The sequence below is a fragment of the Dasypus novemcinctus genome, chromosome 8, assembly GCF_030445035.2.
Source record: "Dasypus novemcinctus isolate mDasNov1 chromosome 8, mDasNov1.1.hap2, whole genome shotgun sequence".
Classification (NCBI taxonomy): domain Eukaryota; kingdom Metazoa; phylum Chordata; class Mammalia; order Cingulata; family Dasypodidae; genus Dasypus; species Dasypus novemcinctus.
Window position 1 is genome coordinate 107,340,853 of NC_080680.1, and position 23,354 is coordinate 107,364,206.

General features: G+C 42.6%; 1 protein-coding gene across 1 annotated transcript in view; it reads left to right on the forward strand.

Annotated features, from left to right (window-relative positions):
• Positions 1 to 23,354, forward strand: part of LOC105744900 (zinc finger protein 420-like) — a gene marked incomplete at its 5' end in the record, with an annotated part of 115,312 nt that overhangs the window by 57,400 nt on the left and 34,558 nt on the right. Inside the window, 1 exon segment of the mRNA XM_071216537.1 lies at positions 1,883 to 1,896. Within this exon segment, the coding sequence (XP_071072638.1) occupies positions 1,883 to 1,896 (14 nt within the window).

Genomic DNA, 23,354 nt, shown 5'->3' on the forward strand with positions numbered 1-23,354 from the left:
ACTATAAGAGCCAACCCATTTCTGGTCCGGTCTTGGTTTGCCACAGGGCTGACGCAGGACTCTGAGGAGAGTCAGCCCAATATGAGCACAATACCAGCTAGGTCTCTGGTATGTCGGGCAAAGGAGGGCAAACCCATTATCTCTTAAGTTTCTTACAAAAGTTTAAGAAAGCCACACCAAGTGTCAACTTTCTGAAACAAGGCTCCAGGGGAAGTTCTGAAAGAAAAGGTCATAATGGCCCTCTCCCCCGAACACCTCCCAAGGTCTAACTCCCCCAACACCTCCACTGCCACAAAACTTGGGCAGCCCATTCTAATAGCTGTAACTTCACTTTTATACTCACCCTCCAGACCTTTCATCTGAAAGGGCCAGGTATACGAGAAGAAGGATTAATCTTAAATTTTGAGTCCCCCAGGTTGCCACCCAGAAGATGAGCTGACAGGTAAGCCTGGAGTTACTGTTAGGGGAACAAAGGCACACCGTGCCCAAGAGGGCTCAGGATCGCCATCCCTCTCACCCTGGCTGTTACTCGGGAAGCAGTCGAGGTGATCCCCTTTCTGGGGACAGCTGCATTCAGTGCCTCAACTACTTTAAGCTGTTTAGTCCAGGCAGAAATAGAGGTGAAGTCAGACTATCAGCCCACTGTTGCTTAGCTTATAAGTCACATTATCAGACTGCAAGTCATCTGGAAAGCTGAACACATGACAGTTTAGCTTCAAGGGCCACAGCAGTATGGCTCAGAGTTGATGAAACAGTAACTTAAAAGAGTGGTAATGGTGAGCAAAGGTCTGAGAGTCTGACCTGCTTGCGGTGGCCTCCTTTATCACGGGACAAACCCGTCAGCTTCTGGCAGGAGTCACAAGTCTGTACACAGGAGTAGTTTCTGCATCAAAAACAGCTGGCTTGGAAGTGGATGTGGCTCAGCCACTTGGATACCTGCCTGCCACATGGGAGGTCCCAGGTTTGGGTCCCAGGGCCTCCAAAAAGGAGAGGGGCAGACGCCACCTCCAGCTGTAACAGAGCAGAGGCCACAAGCTAGCAGTCTCCGCAGTGCACAGAGAGTGGGTGTGGCTCAGCTTCTTGGGCACTTGCCTCTTATGTGGGAAGTCCCAGGTTCTGTTCTCGGGGCCTCCTGGAGAAGGCAAATAAATAATGAGCAGACAGATGAGCGAACCATCTGGGGGAGGAGGTATAAATAAAGGAAAAAGCAAATAAAAATAAATCTTTAAGAAAAAAAAAAAACACACAAAAACAGCTGGGTCCAACCAGCAACTTGAGTCCAATCTGTATAAACCAATCTTTGCCATGGGCATCTACATAAGCAGCAGATCAACAAACACAGGACATCTTTAATCCACCACACTAGTTTTCCAAGTAGAACAAACCATAGGCCACTGGCAATAGCCCAGTGACTCAGAATTATAACCCATGTGCAGGCCAACTATGTCCATTTCAGATCTGTTTGACTGGTACTGAGGCTGAACATATATATCATCCCAGAAGACACCATCTGGTATTTCAGTTTAGTTAAACCATTTTTGAGTCAGGCCCAGGAAGGCTGAACAGGGCCCTGATGAGTGGGAACATAGTTTTCCCCAGAGGGACTACAGCTATTTTTTCCCACGTTAAGCCAAGATGCCGTTGGAGTCAGGACAGCTGTGTCCTTGAATCTACCATTTCTATTCCTGTGCAAGGCTTCTCTCTTTATTAATCTTGAGTCCAATTTGGTCCACCCCAAAACAGGAATTTCAAGATGGAGAGTAAAGACCTCTACAGGTCAGGTATTTCATTTCAAGAAAAGCCCAGCAGCTAGCCAATGGCTGATTTCCAAAAGGGGTGTACTTGGTAGCTTTTTCAGAGAGCCACGGGTCCGATACCCAAGGGCATCTCTAAGTGGAGGCGGCCTCCCTTTACCAGTGGCTCCATTTAGCAAACACTCATTTTGTTTTTAATGCCTAGAGTCCAGTAAGGTGCTAGGGTTATTTTTTTTTGGGGGGGGGGGCAGGAAGGGCGAAGACAGCATTTTGTCCTTGATTGTCAAGAAGATAGCAAGTCCTTAACTCACCCACATAATCCTAAGAAACTTTGATTGGCATACAGTCCCCAAATTTTCAGCGTTTAACAGCCACACCTGCTGAATCATGATGACTGAGGCTTTTGACTTGCCAACAAACACATTCATATAGTGATAACTTTGCACATCAGAGGGTAGAGGTTCTCATGCTACATCCTGATCCATCCACCGGTGCCCAATGGCAGTGGAGTTTGTCCCACTAGCTCCTCTTACATGCGGTTCTTCCAAATGGGATAATCCCCTCTGGTTCTCATTGGATGGAGAAATACAAGCATATCATCAATTCCTGGTAGGTTTAAGTATAGACACAACAAAAACAGCATATTGAGGGAGCTGATGTGGCACAAAAAGTTGAACTCCTGCCTCCCGCACGGGAGGTCCTGGGTTTGGATCCCAGTGCCTCCTAAAGGAAACAAAAACAAAACAAGCAAATAAGTGAGAAAACCAATGCAGGGAAGCCAATGTGGCTCAGTGGTTGAGTGCCGGCTTCACACAAAACAGCAATATTGAATTCACTCAGATGAACCCATTCAGTCAATTTGTTCCCTCTCCCCTGCTCCAGTGTGAACTCCCCCAAAACCCTATCCAAGCACCCCTTCCTGCACAAGACTGAGTAGGATGGCGATGTATGTCTTTATCCAACAGAGCTATTGTTCTTCCCTACCCAAAGTTCCCCCGCATACTCAGCTTTTTCCTTAAAGTGTCTGAAATGGGGGGGGGGGGGGGGAAGTCAAGGAGAAAGGAAGAACGGAGGGGTGAAGGGAGAAGAGGGCTCCATGCCAGCAGGCAAGGCATGTTTGCTTTGTCTCAGCATCCCAGCAGCTGCTTATGGCCCAACCGAGCCCTTCTGGTTCACTCCAAACCCTGTATCAGTTTTGGGGACTCCTTCCTCCTACTGAGAGGAGGGACAACCACTACCAAAAGCACCATTTGGGCTGCTTGTCTCAATCCTGCCTCACCTCTCAGTCTCACTGACAGGCCTGTGGGAATCTTACCTCCCCACCATTTCGGCAGAAGTATTCCCTGCCAGATCCCAGGGCTACCCACTTCTCCTATCCCTACACCCCTGCCAAGGGTCTTCGTCCTTTCTCTTGCCAAAAGCCATGTCTCGGCCAGCCTTCTACTCTTAATGCCGACGTTTTCAATAATTGGAGGGTCTGAGATTTCTATCCTACTGGCAGCAAGTTAGCCTGCCACATTTTCATGGATGCTGGCAGAAGACGTGAGCCCCCTGGGTCAGAGAAGACGTGAACACAGCAAGCAGCAGGAGTTTCATGTTATCTCAGTTCCCTTTGCCCAGCACCCATAGAAAGTGTGATTGGGCCCATGTGTGCTGCACTCAAAATGGGTCTAAGGACAATTGATCTTTGGAAACTCCAATCTTTCAAAGGAAGTGCTAACAGTAACCTCCGTTCCCTATCAAGATAATAGGGTTCCTTAAGATTGTTTAGAGCAAATTCTTGGTTTCAGACAAGTCGATTCTGACAAAATGAGCAATCCTCACAATAGAGGAACCACTGACCGAGTTCCTATTGTTTCTCCTCATACTTCAGTATACTCTTAAATCCCAAACCTTAGGCTGGATGGCTAATATGCAGAACATGTGCTCTCTAGAAGCTTTATTATATGGTCCTGATGATGGACTTCTTTTCTAGAGAATTCCATTTTTCTGATGACTTGGCTCCTTGACTTGCTCAATGCTGTAGTTGGAACCTGTGGAGGTGGGCAGAGAGATGAGACATATTCCTTCCCCTCTCCTAGGAGAGGTTCTCCTCACCCAGCCTCCATTGGCAAGAACCCAGAGAACCTAGAGACCTACCTTCTATCAAGACTGTTCTTCCCCATTCCTTTTTAAGAATTCACTTCAGTGCTATTCACTGGTATTAACCTCTTCACAATCCATATTTGGGGCCTCTGAAGTCCGGGGTCTGTCAGGAAAGGCTGCTGGTTGTTGAAAGCAAAAGCACCGCAGGACTGGCATTTTGGCCAAAATAAGTGGACTTGGTGGTATGAATAAGAATCTCTTCAAAGTTTTAGTCAGGGTCTAGACACAGGCTGGTGTCTCATTCATCTTGCTCAAGAAACTCTCAGAGGATTGAAGTGCTGGCAGGAAACAAGAATTTGAAGCCAGCTAGGAGAGCTCAGGAGGGAAGTACTGTTTTTTTTAATCACTAGTACAAATTCCACAATATGACCCAAGGTCCATGTACAGTCATCACTCCAAGAGGATTTTCCTGAGCAAGAGAAAAGTCAGTGCAAGTTGAGCAACTCCAAAGTTGAGTTTCCTACCTGGAAGAATAGACCCATTGTGGAGTGCCTTCTAGCCTGACTTTCAAGATGTGTAAAGCTCTGGCGAAGATAAAACAGGAACTTACCAAGCTGCCAAATAGAGTCATTAGTTTATTCCATGCCTAGTATTCTTGTTGTAGAATTTGAGAGAAGTTCAATTATTTGAGTATAGAGAGGCCAGGACTCAGGAATGATTTTGAGAAGGAAAAATGGTTTATTGATGGCCGGCCTGACTCGGGAATTTTATGTTTCAATCCCCAGCCCAGAACAAGATTTTTTAGTCCCTTTTATACAGAGAGGAAAGTCCAAATGGTCCTTTTGCTTCAGTTCTCAATAGGCTTGAATTAGCATATATTTCCACATCTTAGGTAAGCTTTTAGCATAGACCTCAGGCATTTGATAAGCTTTTAGCATATTTGGTTTGCATTTCCCCTGAATACTTAAAGTGTATAGACCTTGCATTGTTAAACTGTTTCCTGCTCACCAAGGGCAGGACTGCAGCCTTTTATCATCCCACACCCACAAGTCACAGATAGTTTAGGTTATCTCTGAAGAGACAAAGAGCCTGCCACCCATAGCCCACATCATTCTCAGGCTGACTTTAAGAACCAAGGGTCATCCTACACTGTCTTTCAAAGGTGCTGGTCAGCAGGACCACTTGGTTCCCTCCAGCCTTTCTCTGGGTGTTAAGAAAGAAAAGATGGGCTTTGCCTAATTAAGGCTCCTGCTCTCCTTGAGTCTTTTGGGGCCTGACAGAACTGGAAATGGCTGCAATTGTTAATTAGCAATCCATTGGCGGTCAGCTCAGCGCTTTTCAAAGACTCCACAAGTGGGAGAGGAAATAGCCTTAGCCTAGGGATTCTAGACTGAGGGCTATTTTGCTCCCCACCCCCAGGGCACACGTGGCAATAGCTGAAGACATAATTAGTTGCTGCAACTGGTGGGGGAGACTACTACTGGCGTCTAACAGGTGGGGTCCAGGGATGCTGGTAAGTGACGTATAGCACAGCCCCTCGGAACTCTGTAGCCAAAAACGCCAATCGTGCCAAGACCCAGATATCTTGCAGGGGGCAAGTGTGATACTAACTTCAAATGAACTTGGTGGATTTTTATTGGTCAGCTACCCATTCTAAGGCACTGCATTGTGAGGAAACAAAGCCCTCACTCAGATTCAGGTGCAGAGTTTAAGCAGTATTGTCACCTATTAAGAAGGTAAAACTACTTTTCTGTAATTTCCAAGCTCCAATGGCTGCTTCTGGCAGGAGATAATCTTGGTTATTATAGTTTGGGACTATGTCTCTTTGGGTTAATATTCACTGACTTCAGTTTCTCTCCCTTCCTCTCCCCATTTCCTCTCTACTCCCTCAGGATAGTCTAAATTACTAGGGGGTTATTGTTCTGACTTTAGGGAAGAGCTTCTGGATAATTATCCACACACACTCCTGCAGATCTCCACCGAGAGCTGTAACCCCTGGTCTTTGCTCACTTGCACCCATCCCCACTCCCGTCATTGCCGAAAACTTCTCAGGTCCCATATCCTCCCCCACCCCCAACCTTTAGGTGTTAACAGCTTGGTTTCTATTCATCTTCTCTTCCCCAAAAAGGCCCATTCCAGGCCTGCTAATTCTCTTTGCAGGAGGTTTGCCATTCCAAAGCAATGGGGAATTGTTACCCACTCCTACAACCCTCTGCAGCCCTGGGAAGCTGAGGTGGGGTGGTGATGGTAAACTAACCAGGCCTTCTCTTGACCTTCAGTGCCCTGCAGCCATCTCCACTCAGCTGTATTTGCCCTAAGCAGGTGAGGCTCTTCTAGCCCAGGATCTTAGGCAGAAGTTCTGTACAACTCACTTGGTTTACTGGCCTCCCTGCAGATTCCTGCAGGACTTCTGTCGTGACCCCACCCTGCAGATATACCCCCCAGGGGCTGTAGCAGAAGGAAGCAGCTCAGGGCTCCCAGGAACACTCACTGACGTAACTCTTAGAGTCTTCTTCCAATTCTCAGTTCTTCCTCACCTGGGGTCTTCCTTTTGTGTCCAGAAACCTCTAGGTTTCTTCCACATCCTTTGCTTTTAATAAAGCAACGCATGCTAGACAGAGGCACTTGTGAGTAATGAGGCCAAGAACAAGGAACAAGTGCCATGCTCTGGCCTCAACTTAGGACATCTGTGACTAGAAGCCTTGAGGAAAAAAGCGGCCTCTCATGTGTTCTGTTGCGCTTTGCTGTTAATAGAGAAGGGATAAAACGTGAGTCGGGAAAAACCTGACTTTTCAGCAAAGCGGGCTGCCCCTGTGGCCCTCCACTGACCCCTGGGAGCCATGGCGAGAAGCACTGTGAAAGTTGCTGACTTCCCCAGGAGAAGCCACGGGCCTGGAGATACATGTGAAGTGACTCATTTTTTTTTTTTTAAAGATTTATTTATTTTTATTTATTTAATTCCCCTCCCCTCCCCCGGTTGTCTGTTTTCTGTGTCTTTTTGCTGCGTCTTGTTTCTTTGTCCGCTTCTGTTGTCATCAGCGGCAACGGCAGGGAAGTGTGGGCGGCGCCAATTACTCGGCAGGCTGCTCCCTCCTTCGCGCTGGGCGGCTCTCCTTATGGGTGCACTCCTCGCGTGCGTGGGGCTCCCCTATGTGGGGGACACCCCTGTGTGGCAGGGCACTCCTTGCGCGCATCAGCACTGTGCATGGGCCAGCTGCACACAGCTTGAACCGCGGGCCTCCCATGTGGTAGACCGACGCCCTAACCACTGGGCCAAAGTCCATTTCCCTGAAGTGACTCATTTTAAGCATTGCCAGGACTGAGTGAACTAAATAAGCCTGGTTTGCAGTCCTGACTTGCTCGGCCCTCAGCCCAGCCCTTGGCTGACCAGAAGTCCTTACAGAGAGTAGGAGGAGACTTACCACCTGGAAGCGAGGAATCCCCCTGTCACCAGCCCAAGTCCATTCCCACTGCCCCTCGTGGTCGTCAGGCCAAGTGCTCTAGAGTCCTGGGAACCAGGCCTCCCGGCTTAAATCCCTTCCCCCTTGAGTTCTCTGTAGTTTGAAAAGAGAATTCTGGATATGGTTTTCTTGCTTATGGTTTGAGATCATCTTGAATCTATGCATCCACTAGGAAAATATGCAACATTTATTTCTTCAAATATTCTTTGTTTTCATTCTCTCCCCTTTTTTGAGACTTCAGTTGCATGTATGTTAGACCTTTTGAGTGAGTCTCATAGATTTCCTATGTGCTAATCCTTTTTTTAAAAAGAGATAATCTTTTATTAAATGTCTGAATTATGAAAAGAACTATATAAAGTATACCATCAGGGTGTAAAACAAAAAAGCAAGACTACATTTTAACCAAAAGAAAAACAAAGGAAAATAATGTAAGTAGGAAATTAAAATGTAATGAAGTATCATTTTTTTACTTTTATTTTACTAAACTTTTAATTTTAGAATAGTTTTTGATTTATAGTAAAATTGCAGATACACCACACACAGTTCTCATATATCCCCTAGCTAGTTTCCATTATTAATATCTTATATTGTTATGATAAATTGTCACACTTATTGAACCAATATGGATACACTGTTATTAGCTAAAGTCCATATTATTCAGATTTCCTTATTGTTACCTAATGTCCTTTTTCTGTTTCAAGAACCCATCCAAGATATGTTACATTTAGTTGTCATGTCTCCATAGGCTGTTCTTGGTTATAACATTTTCTCTCCTTTTTTTGGTTATTATTATTCTTTGTTTTATCCTTTCTGTATTTCAGTTTGGGTATTTTTTATTGATCTGTGTTCCTGTTAATTCCTGCTGTTTTCTTATGGGTCTGGTCTGTTGTTATAGCCATCTATTGAGTTTTTAATTTCAGATATTCTGTTCTAGAATGCTTCTTTGACACCTTTTTATTGATTCCAAATAGCTATTAAATTTTTTTGTCCTTTCCTCTATTTTGTCTCTCCTTCTATTTTATTTATTTATTTATTTTTTGCCTGAAAACATCCTTATTTTTGCCATTGATTTTTTTTAAATCACAAGAGTAATCTTTAATAACAGAAGGTGTGGAACACATAACTCTTTTTAAACATAAAAACATTGCAAAAAGTTTACATATGGGCTTTTAAAAAACTATAATTTTGTTTAAAGAAAATCTGCTCACTTAGAAAGGCACTATTCTTTTCTGAAATCTTTCCATTTTACCTCAACTACTTAAATGCTAAAAAGAAAAAATTAGTCCTAAGGCTAAAATATTTCCTATTTTCCCTTTTTTTTTTCTTTCTTTCTTTCTTTCTTTATTTATTTTTATTGACTTTGTAATAATATTACATTAAAAATATATATGTGAGGTCCCATTCAACCCCACCCCCCACCCCCCCTCTCCCCCCCCCCACCAACAACCGTTCCCATCATCATAACACATCCATTGGATTTGGTAAGTACATCTTTGGGCACCTCTGCACCTCATAGACAATGGTTCACATCATGGCCCATACTCTCCTCCATTCCATCCAGTGGGCCCTGTGAGGATTTACAATGTCCGGTGATTACCTCTGAAGCACCATCCAAGGCAGCTCCATGTCCCAAAGATGCCTCCACCTCTCATCTCTTCCTGCCTTTCCCCATACCCATCGTCCACCATGTCCACTTTTCCCAATCCAATGCCACCTCTTCTATGTGGGCATTGGATTGGTTGTGTCGATTGCACCTCTATGTCAAGAGGAGGCTCAGATTCCACATGGATGCTGGATGCAATCCTCCCATTTTCAGTTGTAATCACTCTAGGCTCCATGGTGTGGTGGTTGTCCTTCTTCAACTCCATCTTAGCTGAGTGTGGTAAGTTCAATAGATCAGATTGTAGGTGCTGGAGTCTGTTGAGGCTCAGGACCTGGCTATCACATCGTCAGTCCAGAGATTCAAATCCCCTAAATATATCTTAAACCCCAACATTAACTGCACCTCCAGCACATTAGCATGAAAGTCTTATGAAGGGAGATCCCATTTGAGTCCAGATTCATCACACATAAACACCATTTCCAAAGAGGGGCCATCTGCCCTGGTAGTTAACCCCATTGGCCATGACCATAACTCCCATGGGTCTCTTTAGCCCTCAAAGGAACCAATATCTGGGGGTTGTATCTGCTTTATCTGTCTCTCTGACTCTGCTCAGTTGTGCATGAGGGCAATCCTTCTGCCAGCCTCCAGACTCTTTTTTAGAAACTCGTAGCCATATAAACTCATTTGTCCTTTCCATTTCCCCCTTACTTTAGGTCAAACAGCATTTTAAAGTCATGGTATTTTATGTAGACATGGATATTCTGCTGATCCGCATTGAACCTTCCATATAAGGTCATTTTCCAGTTGCATCATCAGTTGGTAGTTGATAGTGGTCCCTCGGTGCCAGGGAGGCTCATCCCCGGGTGTCATGTCCCACGCTGGGGGGAAGGCATTGCATTTACATGCTGAGTTTGGCTTCGAGACTGGCCACATTTGAGTAACATGAAGGCTGACAGGAGGAAACTCCCAGGCACAATGTTGCTCTAGGCCTTGTTCTTATTTTAGGTTTATCAGCTCACAAGCATAGTCATTAGCATCAGGGGCTCACTGTTGAACCCTCACTCCCTCCCGGTCCCCGCCACTGTACCTGGGAGACTGTCGCTGCTCCCCTAGGGACCATGACAGAGCACCACTGGCCAGGAACCCAGTACCCCCCCTGCTGTGGTTTTTAATTGTTGCCACTATGAGTATATCCAAACATTACCATGCACCCTGGACATATGTTCTGTACAGCTCCCTGTCAGCCATATATCACCTGTCATTGGTATCCCATACCAGTATCCCTCCATTGCCATTGTTGAAACACTCTGTGATCCAGAACTCCCCGAAATTTGAAGCCCAATATAATTTCATGGTCCCTTACTAGGGAATGGCATATAGCGATGAGCTTAAAGGATAGATAAAGAACTTGGATAAAGTTAGATAAAGAACTTAGATAAAGAATGTTGACTTGAAAAAATTCCACATCCTATCTTTTTCTTTTTTTTTTCCCCCCCCTAATTATTCAGCTTTTCTTCACAGGAGTCCTAGACCACAGCAATGTATATATATAATATACAGCACTCCCACACATCCACCAGAAAACCTTTTCCCTTCCACAGTGATACTCTTACGCCCTATTCATATCATATTTACTTAAAGTGATGTACAGAGTCTGAGACATTAGCTTTCTAACAAGGTGACATCTGTGCTTACATTATGGTGCATACTTTAGGATACACAGTTCTTTACATTTTTAGTTATCCTATGTTTTACATTATGGTTTACATTATCAGTCTGTCATCTCCTATATGTTATGGTGTAATATTGCATGTTTTATATCCATCCTTGTGTACTCTCAAGAAACTCCTCTCTTACCCCCTATTTACTTTGGTTCCACACATTTAACACCCATTTTCCCTTCCACCTTGGTGCCCACAGTGACAGCCAACCTCCGTTTCCTGAGGAGCCACTTCCAGAGATAGATGGAATAGTGTTCAGGGCCTAACTTGCTCAACTGCCCCAATGCCCTGGGAGCCACCCTTTCTCTCGAGGGATACAGTTCCCTCTATTTGATGGCATTAGTCCTCCCCAGGATGTGGGTCCACCCCCACTCTCACTACTTGGGTTTCTACCCCATGGTGTCACCCACTCTGGCAGAATGAGCATTTAGACATTCCCCAGGAGCCCGTCCTGCATCAGACCCTCCCCTCCGAGCATTCTGAACAGGTAACCCTCTTTATTATATTTTGATATGATTTTCTCGGCATTTTACTCTCCACCAACACCTGACCCTCTCCTGTGTTCGTATGCTACCCCTCCCTCCCCCCACTTTTGGGCAACGTTACCCATCCGTCCCTCCCCAGCCACCCTCAAACCCGCAAAGCCCCAACCAAAGGCACCCCCTTGCCCCCCTTTTATCTCTTCTTTGTGTTCATACTTACCACCATCTCGTCTTAAATTCCACCCCTGCAGACATCGGCTCATATCCTTCCTCCACCCTCCGATTTCCTGTAAGCCTATCGTTCAGTCTCCTGCTATCTAGGGCAGCTTGTTTATTTCATATCATTGAGGTCATGTAGTATCTGTCCCTCAACACCTGGGTTGCCTCACCCAACATAAGGTTCCCAAGATTCATCCATGTCATCACATGTGTTTGTAGTGTGTTTGTTCTTACAGCCGAGTAGTATTCCATTGTGTGTACACACCACATTTTATTGATCCACTCATCCGTTGATGGGCACCTGGGTCTACTCCAACTCCTGGCAACAGTGAACAATGCTGCCACGAACATTGGCGTACATATATCGGTTTGTGTCCTTGTTTTCAGTTCTGCTGGGCATATACCCAGCAGTGGCACCACTGGGTCACATGGCAAATCCACGGCTAGCCTTTTGAGAAACCGCCATACTGTCCTCCAGAATGGCTGGATCCCTCTGCATTCCCACCAGCAGTGGATGAGTGCCCCCCTTCCTTCACATCCTCTCCAGCACTTGTATTCTTCTGTTTTTTTCATAGCTGCCAATCTTATGGGTGCAAGATGGCATCTCACTGTAGCTTCGACCCGCACCTCCCCGATAGCTAGAGATTTGGAACATTCTTTCATGTGCTTTCTTGCCATTTGTATTTCTTCTTCGGAGAAGTGTCTGTTTAAGTCTTTTTCCCATTTTTTAAATGGGTTGTTTATCTTTTTATTTTCAAGATATAGGAGTTCTTTATATATGCAAGTTATAAGTTTCTTATCAGATATATGATTGCCAAATATTTTCTCCCACTGTGTGGGCTCCCTTTTTACCTTCTTGACAAACTCCCCTGAGGTGCAGAAGGCCTTAATTTTGAGGAAGTCCCATTTATCTATTAGTTCTTTTGCTGCTCGTGCTTTTGGTGAGATATTCATAAATCCACCTCCTATTACAAGGTCCTGTAGATGTTCCCCCACACTGCTCTCCAAGGTTTTTATGGTCTTGGCTCTTATATTTAGGTCTTTGATCCATCCTGAGTTGATCTTTGTATAAGGTGTGAGATGGTAATCCTCCCTCATTCCTCTACATATGGCCATCCAGTTCTCCAGACACCACTTGCCGAACAGGCCACTCTCTCCCAGCTGAGAGGGTTTGGTGGCTTTATCGAATATTATGTGGTTGTATATGTGAGGTTCTATATCAGAGCTTTCAACTCGATTCCATTGGTCTATGTGTCTCTCCTTATGCCAATACCATGCTGTTTCCACCACCGTAGCTTTATAGTATGTTTTGAAGTCAGGTAGCGCGACCCCTCCAACCTTGTCCCTCCTTTTCAGTATGTCTTTGGCTATCCGGGGTCTCTCTCCCCTCCAAATAAACCTCATAGTTAGCTTTTCTAGTTCCTTAAAGAAGGCTGCGTTGATTTTCATTGGGATTGCATTGAATGTGTAGATCAGTTTTGGTAGGATAGACATCTTAATAATGTTCAGTCTTCCTATCCATGAACAAGGAATAGTCTTCCATTTATTTAGGTCTTCTTTGATTTCCTTGAACAATCTTGTATAGTTCTCGGTGTATAAGTTCTTTACCTCTTTAGTTAAATTTATTCCTAAGTATTTGATTTTTTTATTTACTATTGTGAATGGTATTTGTTTCTTGATTTCCTCCTGATCTTGCTCATTATTGGTGTACAGAAATGCTACTGATTTTTGCGCATTGATCTTATACCCTGCGACTTTACTAAACTCATTTATGAGTTCTAGAATCTTCGTTGTAGATCTCTCAGGGTTTTCTATGTATAGGATCATGTCATCTGCAAATAATGAAATTTTGACTTCTTCCTTTCCAATTTGAATGCCTTTTATTTCTGGTTCTTGCCTCAGTGCTCGAGCAAGTACTTCTAAGACAATGTTAAATAGGAGCGGAGACAGTGGGCATCCTTGTCTTGTTCCTGAGTTTAGAGGGAAGGAGTCTAGGATTTCTCCATTGTAAACAATATTGGCTTTAGGTTTTTCATATATACTCTTTATCATGTTCAAAAACTTCCCTTGTATTCCAATCTTTTGGAGTGTTTTTATCAAGAAAGGGTGCTGTATTTTGTCAAATGCTTTTTCTGCATCAATAGATATAATCATGTGATTTTTTTCCTTCAATCTGTTTATATGGTGTATTACGTTGATTGATTTTCTTATGTTGAACCATCCTTGCATACCTGGGATGAATCCCACTTGGTCGTGGTGTATAATACGTTTAATGTGTTGTTGAATACGATTAGCAAGTATTTTGTTAAGTATTTTTGCGTCTAGGTTCATTAGAGAAATTGGTCTGTAATTTTCCTTTCTTGTGATGTCTTTGTTTGGCTTTGGTACTAGGGTAATGTTGGCATCATAGAAGGAGTTGGGTAATGTTCTTTCTGTTTCGATGTTTTGGAATAGTTTCAGCAGGATTGGTGTCAGTTCTTTCCGGAATGTTTTGTAGAATTCACCTGTGAAGCCATCTGGCCCTGGGCTCTTCTTAGTTGGGAGATTTTTAATAACTGATTCTATCTCTCTGCTTGTGATTGGTTTGTTAAGATCATCAATTTCTTCTTTTGTCAATATGGGCTGCTTATGTGTTTCTAGGAATTTGTCCATTTCCTCTAGATTGTCATTTTTGTTGGAATATAGTTTTTCAAAATATCCTCTTATGATAGTCTTTATTTCTGTGGGGTCAGTGGTGATATCGCCTTTCTCATTTCTTATTTTGTGTATTTGCATCTTCTCTCTTTTTTTCTTTGTTAGTGTTGCTAAAGGTTTGTCAATTTTGTTAATCTTCTCAAAAAACCAGCTCTTGGTCTTGTTTATCTGTTCAAGTGCTTTCTTATTTTCTATTTCATTTAGTTCTGCTCTTATCTTTGTTATTTCCTTCCTTCTTCTTCCTGTTGGGTTATTTTGTTGTTGTTTTTCTAATTCCTTCAAATGTGCAGTTAGTTCTTCAATTTTTGCTCTTTCTTCTTTTTTGATATATGAATTTATTGCTATAAAGTTCCCTCTCAGTACTGCTTTTGCTGCATCCCATAAATTTTGGTATGTTGTGTTATCATTATCATTTGTTTCAAGGTAGTCATTGATTTTTTTTGAGATTTCCTCTTTGACCCACTGTTTTTCTAAGAGTGTGCTGTTTAATTTCCAAATCGTGGTGTGAAATCTGGGCTTCTGTCCCTTGCAAATCTCCAGCTTGACTCCACTGTGGTCAGAGATAATGTTTTGTATGATTTCAGTCTTTCTGAATTCGTTCAGCCTTTCTTTGTGGCCTAGCATATGATCTATCTTGGAGAATGATCCATGTGCGCTTGAGAAAAATGTATATCCTGCTGTGTTTGGGTGTAGCGATCTATATATGTCTATTAGATCGAGCTCCTCTAATATACTATTCAGATGTTTTGTTTCTTTGGTGATTCTCTTTTGAGATGTTCTGTCCAGAGTTGATAGTGGTGTATTAAAATCCCCCACTATAATTGTAGATGTATCTATTCTTTCACTTAGTTTTTCCAGCGTTTGCCTGACGTATTTAGAGGCACCCTTGTTAGGGGCATAGATATTTATGATTGTTCGATCTTCTTGACAGATTTTCCCTTTCACTAAAATGTAGTATCCTTCTTTGTCTCTCACAATTGTTTCACATTTAAAGTCTATTTTGTCTGATATTAATATAGCTACTCCTGCCTTTTTTTGGTTATTGTTAGCTTGTATGATTGTTTTCCAGCCATTCACTTTCAATCTCCATGCGTCTCTGGGTCTAAGATGTGTCTCTTGTAGACAGCATATGGATGGGTCATATTTCCTTATCCAATGTCCCAGTCTGAATCTTTTGATAGGTGAGTTTAATCCGTTGACATTCAGTGTTATTACGATCAAGGAATTATTTGTGTTAGCCATATTTTGATTGGATTTGTGTTTGTCATATTTTGTTTGTATATTTTTTTTTGTCTTTTTTGTTGTTGTTGTTGGTCTTATACTCTCCTCCAACTTTGCCTTTCCTGTTTTTTCCTTTCTTCCTGCAGAACTCCCTTTAGAATTTCTTGAAGGGGAGGTTTCTTGTTGGTATACTCTTTCAGTTTCTGTTTGTCTGCGAATATTTTGAACTCTCCATCATGTTTGAATGCTAGTTTAGCTGGATAGAGTATTCTTGGTTGGAAATTTTTTTCCTTTAGTACCTTGACTATATCATACCACTGTCTTCTTGCCTCCATGGTTTCAGAAGAGAAATCAGCACTTAATCTAATTGAGCTTCCCTTGTATGTGATGGTTTTCTTTTCTCTTGCTGCTTTTAGGATTTTCTCTTTGTCTTGAGCCTTGGATAATTTGACAAGTATATGTCTTGGGGTGGGCCTGTTGGGGTTTATGACTAGTGGAGTGCGCTGTGCTTCTTGGATATGTACATCTGTCTCTTTCAGTAGATTTGGGAAGTTTTCAGCCATTATTTCCTGCAACACTCCTTCTGACCCCTTTCCCTTCTCTTCACCTTCTGGAATGCCTATAATACGTATGTTTGAGCGTTTTGCATTGTCATTCAGGTCCCTAAATCCTAATTGGATTTTTTCTATCTTCTTATTAAACCCTTCTACTATCTGTTTGATTTCTGATGTACTGTCTTCCACATCACTAATTCTCTGCTCTGTCTCTTCTAGTCTGCTGATATTTGCTGCAAGTGTATTTTTGATTTCTTGAACTGTGGTGTTCATTCCCATCATATCTGTTACGTTTTTGCGTATGTCTGCAATTTCCCCTCCAAGTGATGTCTTCATGTTGTTAACCTCTTTCATTACTGCATCAAATTTGTCGGTGATAAATGTTCTGAGATCTTTCATTGCTTGTGCCAAGTTTTGCTCCCCTTCGTGATTATTGGTTTGTTGATTGGATTCAGCCATGTTTTCCTGATTATTGGTTTGGTTTGTAGATTTTTGTTGCTTTCTGGTCATCTCTTTATTTTGACGAATTTAATCAGTTCCTTAGCTTCTTTGTCTGCTCTTGGAGGTTAATTAGTTGTTATTTTTGCATAGGTGTTATATCTTCTCTTTGTCACTTTTTTCTTCTTATTCTAGTTACTTGTTGTTGGTTAAGCTCACTTTAGAGGAAAGTATTAGTGTTGGGGAAAGGCAATTGTGTAAGCAAGGGAAAAATGTAAAGTAGTATTGGTGATGTATGTTAACAAAGCAAGAATATGAGATCTGGGAGGATGGAGGTTAGATTCGTGTAGATTGTATAGAGTTATAGCTGTGGGTAGAGTACCTTTTATGAAGTAGATGACTGAATATGGGAGGAATATGGTATGAAGTACAAAGCTTTTGTTTTCATGAGAGAGGGAAAAAGAAAAGAAAGGTAATAGTTTCAAGAGTGGATAACAGACAGAAAACAGAACAAAGGTATTAGAAATTAAGAGTTAGACACTTTGTGGATCAAAGAACGGGAGGTGGGGGGTGGAATATAGGAGAGACAGTAGATGATAGTGGATATCAAGATGCAGGGGAAGGGGGATAGTGTAGGTAGCCTAAATCAGTTCACACAGAAACGAGACAGTGGAGGATGGGAAAACCCCAGCAAATGTGAGGTGTTCCCTGTAGCACCTATTGTATACTTGAATTAAAATAAAATAAGTGGAAGATGAGGGACAAGAGGGAAAGAGAAAACTGAAAAACAAAAAAACTAATTATAATAAAGAAAAAAAGAAAGACAAGAAGAAAGGAAGAAAGAAAAAGAGGATGGGCAAACGGTGGGGAACGGATAGGGGGAAGAGAGATACAGGTATACACGTGTCACAATTGCAACACTATCTAAAACAACAGCTTCCCCCCGCTTTGCCCTAAAACCCCCCGTCTGTCTGCCCAAATGGGTCTGCGTGCACCTCCCTTCCCACAAGCCCCCAATAGGCCGCCCAGGGCCCACGAACTCCCCAGTACTGCAGATGCTCCAAAAAAAAAAAAAAACAAAGAACAGAAACCCCTCCGCAGGCCCGGCTCCGCCCGCCGCTGCCCTCCGCGGAGGCCTGGACCGGCTCTGCCCGGCTCCTTACGCCGCCGTGGCCTGGCCTGGCTCTGCCTGGCTCCGCTCACTACAGCGGCCCAGCCGGCTCCCGCGTCCACCTCCCGCCGCCGTGGCCTGGACCGGCCCCGCCCGGCTCCGTACGCCGCCGCGGCCCGACCCGGCTCCGCCTGGCTCCGCTCGCTACAGCGGCACGGCCCAGCTCTGGCGTCCGCCTCTCGCCGCCGCGGCCTGCACCGGCCCGGCCCGGCTACGCCCGGCTCCGCTCGCTACAGCGGCCCAGGCCAGGCTCCGGCGTCCGCCTCTCGCCGCCGCGTCCTGGACCGGCCCCGCCCGGCTCCGCACGCCACCCGGCCCGGCTCGGCCCGCCCGGCCCTGCTCACCGCCGGCGCAGCCCGGCCCCGCTCACCGCCGGCGCAGCCCGGCCCGGCTCCGGCGTCCGCCGCTGCAGCCCGGCCTGGCTCAGCCCCACCGAGCGGGGCTAGATGCCTCGTCTCCGCCTACCCAAAGAGGGAATCCTCTACAGGTAGCTGGGATCTCCGTGTATATTTCACAGACGGATCCTCTCTGTTACCTTCCCTCCAAATCGATGTCCAGACACCTCCGGATCAGCAAAAATTCCGAAACAATCCAGTCCCAAAGAGTCTCCAACGCCGCCCAGCCGATTCCCTGCAGAAGACCCTAACAGGGATGTTCACTCAGCCGCCATCTTGCCCCCTCCCCTCCTCCTATTTTAATTTTCTCTTAATTACTGGTTATATGGTAATGACTCTTTGCATGTTAAGTAAGTTTTGATTGTACATCTATCATGATGTATGAAAGAACCATAAAATTCCAAGTTGATGGCATCATTTCCAGGAAGTATTTTCCTTTTTCTCTTTTAGGTAGATAGGATCACTTCAGTCCAGCTGAATTAGGATGTGGTTTCTGTTTTGACAAGATTTAATCAACTTTTCGTTGCTTCTTTTCCTAGGGTGCAGATGTCCTGAGCATTCAGTTAAGAATATGGTAGGTCTTTGTCTCCTCAGCTCTGAAAATCTGTGGGAGACTTACATATGTCATTCAGAGGTTTTCAGCTTAGCTCTTTAGATTCTTACCCCTGTGGCTCCAAAATTCAGCAGATGCTTTGGGAGAGTCTAATCATGGGTTTGAGGCCCCTTCCATCCCCGGTTTTGTTACTCTGGCCTCTTGTGAATGTCAAAATCCATGCTGGTTTCTCTGTCCTTCTTGAGTGGCCTTCTGCTAGGTGGTCAAACTTGGATTCTCAGTCTCTAGCTTATGCCAGAAGTAAGAATTTAGTTCTCCCAGGTAAAAAGTGGTCCTTTCACTACTTCTCTAGATCTTTCTTTTGCCTGTTTTGGTTTCAGGCTCCCTTCCCTACCACTCAAACTTTTCTTTCCAACCAGAGGACATGTCTTTTAATAGCCAGTTTGGTATTTGTTCTATCTTTTCTATCATTTAGAGAGTGTAATAACAAAGGAGGGTCTACTGAAATATGAAATATAGCAGACAGTGATATCAAAGTTGTCTGGGGAAGTTGGTTTGGCTGGTTGATAGCCAAGGAATCTCATACTGTGACATTTATCTTGTTGAATTCCTCGTGGACTAAGGTCTGGTCCTCATATTTGCAGATTCAGAAACTTGAAATCAGGGTAGAAATGGAATCACACTATGCAAACTTACAAGGGACTGAAGTATTAAACAGTGTTTTTATTATTTTACATTGAGATCTAGAACTACCAAGGAGTTCAGATCTTTAGTTCCTCTGGCAATAAAAAATATATGGGAACCAAATTGTAATCCAAGGAGAGATGATGGCATGATGTAAATGATTAATGCATTCATATTATGCTGTCTTTGGATTTTAGCTCCTTGGTGCCAGTCTCTTTTTCCCAAGACTACCTGTATTATATAGGAGGAAATTGCCGATGTTTGCATGTCTAATTTTCCTTTTCTCTGTGCTCTGGTACAATTACTTTACTTGTTTGTTTGTTTGTTTTTTTAAAGATTTATTTATGCTTCCCCCTCCCGTCCCCTGTTGTTTTGCACTCACTGTGTGCTGTGTGTGTCCATTCACCATGTGTTCTTCTGTATCTGCTTGTCTTCTCTTTAGGCAGCACTGGGAACCAATCCTGGGACCTTCTGGAGTGGGAGAGAGGCCCCCAATCTTTTCTGCCGTCTCAGCTCCCTGGTCTGCTGTGTCTCGTATTATCTCTCCTCTCTGTCTCTTTTTGTGGCATCATCTTGCCGTTACTCCTGGACAGGCCAGCACTCCATATGGGCCAGCTCTCCACTGAGGCCAGCTCGCTGTGGGGGCCAGCTTGCCTTTACCAGGAGCCCCAGGAATCGAACTCTGGACCTCCCATATGGTACATGGGAACCCAGTCACGTGAGCCACGTCTGCTTCCCTAATCACTTTACTTTTGATCGATCCATTTTTCTTCATGTGTATTGTTACCACCAATAGGATTGTAAACAAGTCCTTGTCTGCACTACCTTCTTAGGATATCTCTTCACTTCTTGAGTTTATATTTCCCTACTAGAGGTCAATTTTATATTTCTTATTTTCAGTATCTTGGTAGAGACCCCTCATTATTGCTTCTTTATAATTTTGACATTTACATAGCAGACACCAAATGTAACTTTGGGCACTTTTGAACTTAAGAACTTGTACCCTTTCTGAACATCACGTCCCTCCACTTTGTCATTTCTGGTTTCCAGCTTTATTCCTTCTTCCATTAATGGGTGCCTGAGTGATCCCTTAGAAAGTATTTGCTTGATGTTGTAGGAACCAGTGACACTAGAGGATGTGCCAGTGGACTTTACGTTGTAAGAATGAAAACAGACCATTACCAGAGACCCTGAAAAACCACATGAACTCTGTCTCCTTGGGTAAGTATAGCTTTATAATTCTATAGACTGAAGTTACTATTTCCTTAAATGTCAGCATCTATAGGATTTACAAGTGCTCGTCTGAGCCTGGGCTTTGAGTTTAGGGACAAGAGATTTTTTGTATTTAGTAATGTATAGAGACAAGATTTTCTTTTATTACTAACCAGGTGAAAGCTATTTTGTTTAAAACATTCTAAATAGATAGCTTTAGTGTGTTATCTGAGAGGCATCAAAATTCCTCTATCTCAGAGTTCCTGAAGACTGCTGAGAACAAAATTCTGAGATGCTTCAATCCATCATAAACACCTAAGCCCAGATCCTTTGACAAAAGTAAGCTATCACCTTTTCCTAATCATTTATCTTCCAAGTGAGAAGAACCTTATTAACGGGTAACGGAAGAAAATAAAGGAAAAAGTCACAAAATACATAGCCAAAATAGAATCATCTAGCTAAGTAACAACCGAGTAGGTGGGATCCTTTGTAAGCAGCAGTCCATCTGTCCCTTGTGGGGATAGTAACAGTAGTGGTTCTAGGAGGTAGCTCTGGAAATGTTGGCTAGGGTCCTCTGCGCAGATCCCCCTTTTATGTTCAGAAGATTGGTTTCACCTAGTGAGGGCATAGGGAGTATGGAGAAAGGAAGTTGACGTTGCTCCCACATGTCTCTGTGATCTCAGAGAAAGACATAGCCCTCTTCCATTGCTATTTAATCTCTCCAGATTCCATCCTTTTCTACTTATTCTAGGACGTTGCTTTAACAATTATTTTTTGTTTTGGTCTTTCCCTGTTCATTAGTTCCTTTCCTTCTCCTTTCAGACGTTTAGGAGTTTATCCTGCTTTTAAAAACAAATACCTTGCCCAACAGCAATTTAATTTTTGTCTTCCCTTCAATTTTATTCTCTTCTTTTATTACCAAACTTTAAAAACTTGTAGCTAACAGCTTCAATACCTATTCTTTATTATTTGAATTTATATTCTTATCTTCTACTTTTCTAGTAAAATTATTTTGAAGAGATTCCTGAAGGTTTATTTCTTTAAAGCAGCGTATTCATAGTTTTTTCACTAGTCAAACTTTCTTGTTGTGCTTGATATTTTATCTTTTCTGGTGTGACACCACCATGTTCTTGTCTATTCTAGCCTCTTTCCAAATGCTTTTCATTAACTTTAATTCCTCTCTAATGAAAATACATAAATTTCTAGGGTTTATTTCCTAATTGTTTATTTTTGTCTCAGAGAATCCATACATTTTGATATCCTCAAATAGTCAGTCCTTCCATGTCTTAACCCTCTGTTTTAGTAGGGGTTCTCTAGAGAAACAAAGTCACCAGGCTATATATGTATATAGATACTAAGAGATTTTTTAATAAGAATTAGCTCATGTGACTGTGGGGAATGGCAAGTCTGAATTCTGTAGGGTAGAATGCAAGTTAGAAACTCCAGTGAAGGTGAAGTTGAATTCCCCAGAAGAAGCTGGCTGGCTGGCTAATAGCAGTAGAGGCAGAAATTCTTCCTTCTGACCTCTGAAATCCTCAGTTCCAGCTCCCAAGTCTGCCAACTGATCAGATGAATAGACCCCTCACATTGCTAATGGAAATCTCCCCAATTTGCTGAAGTTGCAATCAACTATAGATGCAATCAAACTGATTACCTATGCCAGTCCATTTACAAAATATCCTCACAGTAACAATTAGGCCAGTGCTGTTTGACCAAACAGCTGGACACCACAACCCAGCCAAGTGGACACATGACATTAACCCTCATACTCCCTGAAATAAGTTTTTTAGCCCAGATATCTAATGTGCATTTTATCCTCATGGTTTCCCCTCCTTAGTCTCCACCTGAATGTCCCCTTTCACTTTAAATCACTTTAAAGTCAATTTGTTGAAAAGTGAACCCTCTAGCTTTTATTAAGTACCTCTTTTTCCTTCTTTACTCTGTCATTAGTGTCATTATTCTTCCAACCTCCTAAGCTAGAAGCCATTGTATTTTTATGAATCTTATTTGAAAATTTTCCCATAATCAATATCAGTATTTTTTGTTTCTTCCTCCTCATATATTAGATTTACTCCTCTACTAAATTCTTATCAGTATTGCCCCAACCCAGGACCAGACATTAATTTCATACTTTCATGCTGAATATGATAGCCTTATTCTCTTCTTAACCATTTTATATGGAATTAACAAGCATTTTCATCTAAACCATTATGTATTTTTAATGATACTACGCTGAAAGAAAATTTAAACTCTTCTGTCTCCTGCTATATGACATTGAATTTCTCTGTTTAATTGTCAGAGCTCTCCATTATCTGATCTCATTTCACTTATCCTGTCATATTTTTATCTCTGCATTCCAAAGACATGTATTAATATATGAATTCATCTCATGGGCTGGTAGTCACATCATATACTTTTCTGTGTTTTATCTTTGATTATACTACGCATTTTGTCTAAATGCTACCATTTCTTTACCATGCCTATCTATATTGATCCTTTCCTTTTCTAAACCCCCCTGTTAATCATGACCTATAGTGTATAATGTTATATTTTTTCATTGCACTGCCTTCTTTTTATATTAAAAATTTTTTTTTCTGTAACTGACATGTGAGTCTTGTTTTTCCCTCTAGTTTACAGAGGGAAGAGATAGTGTCTTCTCTTTAATCTTGAATACCTTACCTGAAGTCAGAGCAGCAGCTCCAAAGCAGAGCATTTCCAAAAGACAAATAATATTCTCACATGACATTAGAAAAATGTTCAAATGATGGTTCCCAAAATTCCACATTAGAAGAATTGGAATTCAATGACCAGTTTGAAAACTACCAGTATAAAAAGATTACAAGGAAAAGCTGTTTCAAAACAAAAATCATGAACATGGTAATTTTAGAGAAATAGTTAATTTACGTGCAAACATTTTAAACAACTGAGTTTCTATAAGACAAAGACCTCATAATTATGACACAAATGGTAGGGCGTGAAATACAATTCACTTTAATTGACATTTTTCAGGAAGGTCATGGATAAAAATTTATTAGATATAAGAAATGATGCAGTTGTACCTCAAACCTTACTTATTCTGGGTACAATTTAAATGTAAAGCCATTGTT